Source organism: Apaloderma vittatum, unplaced genomic scaffold (genome assembly GCF_000703405.1).
Source record: "Apaloderma vittatum isolate BGI_N311 unplaced genomic scaffold, ASM70340v1 scaffold3913, whole genome shotgun sequence".
Classification (NCBI taxonomy): domain Eukaryota; kingdom Metazoa; phylum Chordata; class Aves; order Trogoniformes; family Trogonidae; genus Apaloderma; species Apaloderma vittatum.
In genome coordinates this window covers 37605-48255 of record NW_009707371.1, presented here as the reverse complement: position 1 = coordinate 48255, position 10651 = coordinate 37605, and the positions used below count along the sequence as shown (strand labels likewise).

Here is a 10651-nt window from a genome sequence, read left to right as displayed (position 1 = left end):
TGTTGTGGGTGGGAGGGGGGGGGGGGGGGGGGGAATCGCAAGGGAGTGGGAGACTGCTAAAGTAATTCCCATATTGTCTGCAGGCTGTACTGACAGTGATCATCAGTCACCTGCTCATACTTCCTTCACCCTGGCCTTCAGAGGGAGACCAAAGGTTACGCTGGGTCACAGGATCTGGAGGGAAATGAAAAGACATGCAAAACCGAGCTGCCAACCCACTGCATCTGTAGACAGAGTTATCCCCACCAGGCCACATGTTCCAAAAACTAAGACGTTTTAATAGTCTCACGAGAACTTGTTAAAACATAACGGTGAAGAGAATAGAGAGGAAAAACGCCAAGCTCTGCTTGCAATTACTGCAGTATTTAGCTGGGATGTTTACAACCAAAAAAAAAAAAAAAAAAGCACATTTGCCTTTTCAGGATGCTGCTTTGCATCACAAAGGCCTTCTCATTTGCACACACAAAATCGAGCATTTGTGTCTGTTGCTCTTTTACACAAATATCCACTGCTCCAGTTTCAGGAGCGAGCTGCACTGCATAGCATTCTTTCCCAAGTCTCTTATCGACACCCAAAAACTGTACCGGCATCTTCAACGACTGAAGAGCAGAGATCATGCTACACAGATGTACTTTACCATCATAAGGTTCGAAAGTAAATGGCATTTTTGAAGTTCACAGAGCTCTAGTTACACAGCCACGTTAGTGAGGGCTAGAGGTGACTACCTTCTTGCAACACACTTGCAACTACTGCTTGTGGAAAATATTCTCTTTTCTCCCACAAACCATCCTATGAGAATTCCAACACCTATAAACTATGGATCCAATATATGTCAGAGAAAGCCCAAATCCACTCTCTTGGAAGTCACAGCCTAAAGATGCATTGCCACATTCTCCCAAGTGGATCCACTGGAGACAACTGAGCTCATTTGCATGAGAAGGACATGAAAGATCTGGCTTTAGATGAGGGCCAAATTCTGCTTGTAGAAGCAGGAAGAACTGCCCAGATACACGAAGGACTGCAAAATTTGACCCCAGAACGTTATCCCCACGATCTCTTGGCAGAATAAGTCAGATATTTAAGACAACTGTGAAATCTGAAGCTACTGAAACCTCCAGTGCTTGGGAAGGGGATGGGATGGGACAGAAAACAGCTCAGAAGCCTGAATTCTCATGCAATTCTAATTAGTAAAATTCGCTCAAATAATCCACAGTGATTGTTTCACTCCATGTTTTTATGGAAAGCAAGTAGAAAAAGAGGTTCAGATTTGTAATATTTAAACATTAGAAATCTACCATTCAGTTAGTGTCACAGAGCAGCAATTGTAAGACGACTTTAAAAAGCTCAAGTGAAATTGCACGTAACAAGGTAGGGGCCCATTTTGCCACATATTCTGTGAACTCAGCGTTGCTACCTTAGGTGAAGGTGCCAATTAGGACAGTAAAACTAGTAATTCAGTGTTCAAACCAGCGTTTCTTTCAAGACAGAACTGATTCTATTTGTAATGCAGCATTGTTCCCATGCCCCCACTGAGACATAAGTCTAATGTTCTTCTGAGACTACAAAAACCTGGCCTTCTCTCATTTACAGATAAAAAAGATGAGGCAAAGCCATTTATCAACTTACCATACCATACAAGCATTCCACAGCAGAAGGAATGGAAACATACCTCCTGAGTTCTACCCCGGGATTTTAACTATAAAATCAACCTTCTTCAACACAGTAAGTTATTACTATGATAGTTCTGACAACAGGCAAAGGAGGTGGAAAAGATTAGCAGTTTTTCAAAACAGCTTACTGCCAAGGATTAAAAAAAAAATTATGTCCTTATGTCTCAGCTGAACAAGAGAGTCATACCAAAACACAAGTATCTGCAGTACATTCTATCTGTGCTTGGATTACTTCTCGTTAAGAAGTAGCCCTAAGACACTAATTGATAGGTTGCTATGACATAAAATCAGTTATATGTCATCTCTTTGCTAACTAAAAAGCAACGCTGCAGTTGCAAATTTCAGCATTCACCTGGACATAATGGCTTGCAATTTTCTTCTTTCTAGATTTTAGTTTCTGCTACCAGAACAACCAAAGAAAAGAAAAAACAAAGTCTGGTGCTATCTTCTGTGAAAAATTCTAGCCTTCCTTTCACAGCCCTGAGAGGTGACGTGGTGACAAGGAAGGCTCCAAGCAATGTAAGGCAAAATCAGGGGAAAGCATTTCTTTCCTAGCGACTTCCCCAGGCAGCAGTGTAGCAGCTTCAGTCCCTCACTCCCACCCTCAGTCTCCCAAATTTTCAAGAGCTAGGCAAGCCAGCACCTATAGAATAAACCTGTGAAAATAATTAAGCTCCATCAAAACCCACTGCTAACCAAACTAACACACATCACTTGCAAAAAACCAACTTTTAATAGCCCAGCTGGGGCAGGGGGCACACAGGAGTAGGGGTACAAGCAAAACAAATTAAAGAGTCCTGGAAATACCTCTCCGGTTAGTCTCCAGAAACAAAGAATTGTGAAAAGCCAGCTTCAACAAAGCATCAGCATTGCAACCACACTAGTAAAACCAATATTAACAAAAAAACAACACCCAACATAACCAAAACCCAAACCTGTATTTTGTTGGCAAGCTGGGAAGGAAGAGAACAAGTAAATACCTGTTACATTATTAAAGCGGCACAAACTTTGAATTACCTGGCCCCAGTTTAGGTGTGCTGATGATCTGTCAATTAGCCTGGTAAAGCCTAGCTCTACACATCAGGTAAGATTTCTAACATCCTGATTCTTCACCCCACCACTACTTGATTCTGCCCAGGTTTTGCCATTTTTTTTCCCCAAGCAGCATCAGCAGGATGAAAAGTGTGCCCAAAATGAAACAATAAAATGCAACAAGCTTCTGGAGGAAAAAAAGGTGAACACAGAGCATGGTTAATGAAATGTTAGAATTTGGTTTGTCTTAGTATCTGAATGACAGCACTGATATTCTTACACAGTTTATATGTACTACCACAGATCTGGAAAAAAATCCACTCAATCCCATCCATCATTTGGGCAACACAACCACTGCTGACATTAACATCCACACCTAACAGTCAAAAATGTATGTGTTTGAGTAATTTCAATTTAGAAGAAAATTACAACTATCCTCTAAATAAACATGCTAAGACAGTGAGGAAACCAGACCTAGAGTAAGGTCACAGCTTTGGGAAAGGAAAAACCTTTATTTTTTCTTAAGTGATTACTGCCCTGTAGCAGGCCTTGCTGCAAGATGCCAAGAAACATTAATACCAAATAAAAAAAGTTTAACATGTGAGAAAATGTGGCAAATCAGATTTTAGCCTGAAGCACTGAGGACTTTTTCATGTACAATTCTGAAGACAGCACAAATCTGCTTACTGTATGTGCCTGATTTAACTACTGTGACCTGCTCGTGAAAGGACGCTGGCTGTACCGAGAGAAAAATGAAACCTCCAGCAGCATGAAATTGTGCCATTTCAGCATTTGGTTTTTTCTTTAATGAAATTTAAGAATTACCATGCTTATATGATTTTTTTGACTACTTTAAACAATGCAGAGTCTTTTCATAGATCTGACTATACCTCTGTCTAAAGTTTCAACACTTCTTCTGTTTCATCTGCAAACATATAGAGTAGTACTTACATTTATATATTATTGTTGCACATTTGTATACAACTAAGCTGAAAATATAGCATAGCTCTTTTGACATAATTTCATTACCAATAGCAGAGAAGTGCATCTCCAGTAGCTACCTTGGAAAAATCTGCACAACCTAAGCATTGAGAACGCGTCTGAAAACTCTATAAAGCTAAACGAAGAAACCAGACAAGTAAGATACTTTTTAATCTCTGCTTGAGCCTGTACTACTCTTTATTGCTGCAGACAGCTTTCCAAGGAAACCTTTAACATCACAGGCTGATTAGTGTAATGAAAGAAGATTGCTCTCTCTGACCATAAATACACTGAATTGGGAGAAAAGCAATGAGGGGACACAAAATGTGGAAGGGGGAGAGACAGAGGAAAAGGAAGGAAGGCAGGAAGAGAACTAAGGATAAAAGCTACAGTGCATCTCTGTTTTTATTTAGATTACTACATCATTTTCCTTTGGTCACCCAAATCCTCTCCCATACAGCACATAAAGCAGTTCCTCCTTCCTGAGTTCTAGCATCACCTTTATCCATCAAAGATTGGGCTTCGTAAGACTGTGGAGATCCAGGATTATACAGAAACTGATCCCTCTCCAGATGCTGTTCAAATCTAAATGTTAGACACTACTTTATACTGAAATCAATCTCTGCAGGTGAAAACTACTTATTTCCCACATGGCTTGTCCCCAGTTGTTCTTTTGTTTTCTCTCTTTTATGGAAAAGGTTTTACTTCTATTATAAATAAAAACGTGGGTTGCCTAAGTAACTGCCATTTACACGTAATGACTAAACAGTGAGATGAATTTATATAGAAATAGCAAACGGAAACTGCTCTGATGATCTCCAGTCATCCGACGTCTACCTCAGTCATAAGTCTCAGATACAGCTAGCTACAGTGCAATAAAAGAATATTCTTAGGCATAGTAACAGCTTTCTATTATGCAATTGAGTAAAATAAAAATTACAGTCTATGGTGGTTAACTAGAAAAGTACATAATATGTTCAGCCTAGGAAAAGAGTTAATAGAAAAACATCCAAAAGATATCAAACTTAAAAAGCCTTTTTAAAGCATATGAAAAGCAGGAGTTACATGAACCCAACAGATGATCAAATTTCAGAATGAGATAATACTAAAGCAATGAGATCAAATTTTTTTCTGCATTCATACTTGCTCCAAGGAAGCTCATCACATCAATTCCCATATCAGTTCCTCTCTTCGCAGGGATTTGAGACACGTTCCCTGACACGAAGTACCAGTAATAGAGGACAGGAAACGGAGACAAAACAAGCCGTAGAGAGTTGGCAGGTCATACAGCAATCAGGAGTTCTAACAAAATGAGAAGATACTGCATATTTAATCCAACCTACCGACAGTGTTGTGCAAGTTCATGCTTAAAACTGCCTCAAGTTCAGAGACTTAAACAGGTGGTTAATGTGATGCCAACACTAGCTAGCAAGGTATGGGCAGGACACCCAACGTTTGTACTGGCCAACTCTTGTACAGAACAGATGTAATGAACCCGAATATAAAAGTGATGTGTTGGGGAAAAATCAGAAATTTTTTATATTTTTTTTTTTTAAGGAGTCAATAAGCAAGCAGACAATGGAAGGCAGATTTATATTTGACAAGAAGTCACACTACAATCTCTTAAAAAAATCCTTAGCTTACAGTGGATATTGATAGAAGATCCTCGTGATCCTTCTAAAAGAAAATCTTGGAAAATACCAAACAGTGGCCAGGAATAAATAGACATGTTTCCACAGTTGAGAGAGAACTCTAGAGACATCCTGACGAGATGTCTGCTTGGATTTGTATCTTTCATGTTTGATCTACGACAGGAGTAAACCCGCAACAGTAAAGTACAAGATGACAACAACTGCTGAATAATTGAGTCAGTACAAATGTATAAAAAGATCTTGTAAAGCTGAGCAGTTGCTCAGAAGACAAAGTAACATGAAATCCAACATCAAGCAATTCAAAATAGTCCAGCTGCTGTGACTGATGATGGGCTATTAGCTGATGTATACAAAAATTACATCTTAGAATTAAAATAAATATTTCTATGACAGTATTAGTTTGTTGCTCCATTGTAGTCCAAAAATCCCAAATCCCAATTAATGAATAATTATGGAAGGAACAGAAAATAAACCAGAAAATACCACTATGCCACTAGGTCATACTTTGTGTACTTTGGGCTCCAATGGGTCAAAAATGCCATAGCTGAAACGGAAACAGTACAGAAGAACACAGGTGATCAGAGGAATTAAACTGATCCCGTAACAATGAAAAATGAAACAGATCAGGATTTTACAAGTTTCAAGTACGGATAGCCGAGGGAAACTAGAATAGAGGTCTACAAAATCATGATGGATATGAAGAAAGTAATTAGGGAATGACTATTTACTGTCTTTTTCTGTACAAGAACTGGAAGCACAAGAAGACATTTCAGTACAAGAACATGAAGAGAACAAATGAAACTACCAGGAAGAAAAAGGGTATCTGCTTTTCCACAGAATATATACTGAAGTACAGAAGTCCTTAATATAGGATGTTATAGGTGCTAAAAATTCAGACGCCTCCAAAATATAACTGAACAAAACAGACCAAGCTCATCCATGAAGTACTGAGCATAAAAGCATTATTCTGTGCTTAGGAGGTGCTAGGCTGTAGACAACCAGGCATTAGGAATACTTCTGTTAACCCTTCTCCTTATGTGCTTGTGATTATTTTCAGACATCTGCTTTCATCCACTGCTGGAGAAAGGCTGCTAGAACAGATGGTCCTTCAGACTGATCCAGCATAGACATTATCATGCCAACTTCTTTCAGCAGCTGTAGTTCAGAACAATGTTCCCAAGCGACAATTCATCTCTAAAAACACTTAAGTGACCAGGAGGCACAGAGAAAACAATCTACTGCATCCTTAAAATATTAAACTTGGGCCAGGAGGCCAAGCCAACATCAAGCATCGTTGTGAAACCATACATAAGATAAATGCTATCAGAAATACTTCTAAGGAAACAAACTACAATATTAGCTAAGCACAGCTTTTGCTACTTTAAACATTGAACACCATATTTCATTACCACCGTACGCATATCCTGACACCCAGCCAGGTCCACTTAAGTCACATTTTCTGATAAGGACAGAAGATGAAACATCAACACAAAGATTAAGGCCTGACTGCTAAAAAACAGTTGGTACAACACAACTTTTCACCTACCTTCTCCATTTTATCTGCTATTAATTCCATCTGAGTTCCTAAGCTTATCTGTCTAAAACCAATATGAGTTACAAGGGATATGGCTATAAAAATTAAATATACCACGTAATCTGGTCTGACTAAGTTGACCCACATCTAAGACGCCTGTGTTTAAATTGCTCTTAAAAACCTCCTATGACAGAGGTCCTATACTCTCTCCGGGCATCCTAAATGGCCAAGAGAGGAAACAGCTAAAATAAAATCCTCCCTGATTTTCATATTGTTTCCCTTACTACATTTAATCTATTTTTAAACAGGCTAAATTAGACCTTAAAATCTAAGTCTCATGGCAGAAAATTTTTGTCCTAGATATGCATGAAATTTAAAGCATCTTCTATCGCTTTCATACCTAGATTGGAGGATATCGGTTTTGCTCGTTTACTAAGATCCGAGCATTTTTTTCCAGTCCTTCAGCTAATGATTTAGCACATTTAAATGCTTTCCTGAAAGGCAGTTACAGAAAAAGAATTTAAAAAATCAAGAACACTTCTCATTATAGTCACTCCGAAATCTAAGCCACACTCAGTCAATTATTTTCAATTTCTACTGTGGTAATACAAGGCAGAAATACCAAACTAACTTGCAGAAAAAAAGTACAGGCCAGAATAATACTATAATATTTCAAGCAAATCCCTACAATATAGTATCTGTCATACTTTCTTCCTTAATAGGAGTAGTCAATGTTAATGTGGCTTAATGAAGAATCCTGACAACATTATCATATTTCTGAATTGAAATTACTTGATTACACTCTCCTTGAAGCTATTATTTACATCTTAATAAAGGACTATCATTACAGTTCTTTAATGGCTCAAAAGTGATCAAATAACAGTGAAAAACATAACCTGAGAACAAAAAATACTTCATCTAGCTACGTAAATTTGGCAAGTGCATATGACATGCACAAACAGCACATTAAAAATAAGCACATGAAGCAAAACCGAAAGAACAAATTCTTTATGCTCAGGATAAAAAAAGGAGCACAAACAATTTTCATAAAACTGCAGTTAATTTCGTGCTCACTTCTACAATTAAAAATAACAAAATCCCCAGCCTTTACCTCTCTGCCCCTAGTTTCTATCATGTCCAAAATTCTCAGTTTTGACTATGAGTCTGTAAGAACCTTGCTTCATGTTTTATTAATGCCTAAAATGTTTTTTTTTTCATAACAAAGCAACAGGATCTGTAAAAATACCAGGGTATGTATTCCAAGGCTTCAGCAAATTTTAACATGCTCAAGAATTTTCTTTGATTTATTACCTGAACAAATGGAATATTTAATCAACTTTACTAACTGTTCAACAACTCTTTGGTTTCCATCAAGCACTCATCAGGCAAGAAAAATTCTGTATGTATGATCTCAAAATATTGCTGGCTTTCCAGCAGTGAAACTGCAGTAGACTAAACAATTTCATAATACTTCTTTCCAGATTATTCAGTCAGACTCAATCTAAACTGTCATGAAAGTATCTTCTAAAATCTTGACACCACTTATTTACACAGCCTGCTTTGCATAAAGCCATTTTATTTCACCACAATTAATAGAATTAATTTACCAAAACACAGCTCATTCATGACTTCCCAAGACAAGGGCTAATCTTCTGAAGAAGCTGAGAGACACACTTTACAGATTGGGCGGGCAGAAACATGAAGACTGAGGTCAGCCCGGTATCGATTAGATACTTCTGGACAAATAGAGATTGTCATCACCTGACTTCCCCCTACCTTCTCACCCCCAGCTGGCACTGGTAGATTACCCTGGATCTGCCAGATCACCCTGGATCTGCCACTACAGTTACACACATAGTGGCTCCCTTGCTGAAATCCATCAAAATGGACTAAACTAGGTCACAGGTACTACGACCATGAGCAGTAACTGCAGCCAGGCAGGGGAGGGCGAGGATGCAGAGGTAACCTTAACTAACTTCAGTTATTTTCCACAAGGTTCTTGACCCGCTGGCAAAGGATTGGAAAAAAAGTGGGGATGGGGAGGATGGGAAACATGACTGATTTCTTGCCTTCTTGTTTCTCTTCCTTTGGTGCTTTCAGTGGGAGTTCTGTGCTACCAATCTGCTCGTTCCTTATTCACCCACCACCAGCTGTGGGAATGCTCACCATGAGAACAAATCATTCTGGTCAATGATATTACAGTAATTAATTAAAATCATGGCTCCTCTCTTTAAAAACTTCTATTCCTGTCAAATTGGAAAGGAGCAAGGACAGAAGAACCCAAACAGTTTGAGAGAAAAGCCTTACAGTAGAGAAACTCGACAAGAGGTCCCCAGAGGAGCAGTGGGATTACATTCAGGGATATTCCTCCTTATCAATTTCCATTATTTCTAACATTGATAGCTGTCTATTATAAAGCACAGTGGCCATTACTCAAAGGGACTCTATAACCCCATGTACAAACATCTTTAAAGGCATGAGGAAGATAAAGCCTTCAGAATAGGCAGCTTCAAGCCAGAATTTTGTGAGTATGAAGGAAGAAACAGCATATATAAACATATATAGTTTAAACCTATCATCACATAAGCAGACTACTTTATATTAAGCTAACAGCTAAGAAAGTGTTGCTGCAGCCAATTTATTATCATTAAATATAAGCATTTAACTACCTATAATATAAAGAGCAAATCTAGTTTAGGTCCAAGATTCTTCACAAACACACAAAAACTAGAGATTATCAAAAGCTCTCCTAATAGTATGAAAAAAACCCATGTTCCCAGAGTTACGATGAGCAAACAAAAATTGTTTCCCAGAAATCACCCTATTAGCTTTAAAACACATAAAGAAAATTTAACATTTCATCCTCATCAGCTACACACAAATCAAGTATTCAGTCTTATCTGCATACAGCCAGCTGGTTTTTAAAATTCTGCTGTAGCTGAGGGGAAAAATAATTAAGCAATATTACTAGTCATCTTACCATTGTTCCCTGGTGGTTGTAATGCATCTCCCGTCAAGCTACACCATCCGACGGGGAAAATATCTCTAGAATCGCATCTGCACCAATAGTCAAATGCTCCTCTCCAGCCATCAAATGTTACAAAAACTTCGTCTCCTTTAACATCTCCAATGGTTGCTGGGCAAATCAGGTACGGGTTCTTTCTATCTATAGCTTCAAGTTTCATTCCAACTTTAAAGCAGTTTGGCACAGGTTTTGGTGGTTCCTACAAAAGTAAGAGAGGTAGAATATTCTAATTTCTATGGGCTGTTAAAAAAATAAGAAAAAGAAAACCCTCTATTTTTCTTCACTATCCTTATTTCTTATACTCACTACTCCCCAAAAGTCATAGTAGACATTAAAGGAAACTTACTTATACTTCAGATCTGGTTTTGCTCTTCTGTTAACATAAAAATCTAGATTCTGCTCCCACAAACACAGCTGGGATAATTAGCTAAATTCTCCACAATAGAAAGACCCTGCTAAAAGTATTAATATAAGCAATAGGTTGCACCCAATACATTATGTCTGGGCAGCAAGACAGCAAAGGCAGTAAAATGAAATTATTACATTCTAATAAAGAAGAGGAGGTTTGCAGGGAATGGATATTTCTGGGGACTGATAACTGTCTGGTAAATGCTTTGCCTCCCAATTAATCCATGAAAAATTCATTAGCATTGGACATTATTTACAGGCTTCTGTTAACTCAGTTGGCCTTAGACCAATTCCAAGTGGACAAAAGAAAAACAAAAATCAAGTCAATACAACCAGCATAAGTGTAGGG

The 10651-nt window shown here is 38.2% G+C and overlaps 1 protein-coding gene across 1 annotated transcript in view; it reads right to left on the bottom strand.

Moving 5' to 3' along the window:
• Window positions 1-10651, bottom strand: part of LOC104271474 (sex comb on midleg-like protein 2) — a 59107-nt gene that overhangs the window by 23708 nt on the left and 24748 nt on the right. Inside the window, 1 exon segment of the mRNA XM_009866155.1 lies at window positions 9850-10093. Within this exon segment, the coding sequence (XP_009864457.1) occupies window positions 9850-10093 (244 nt within the window).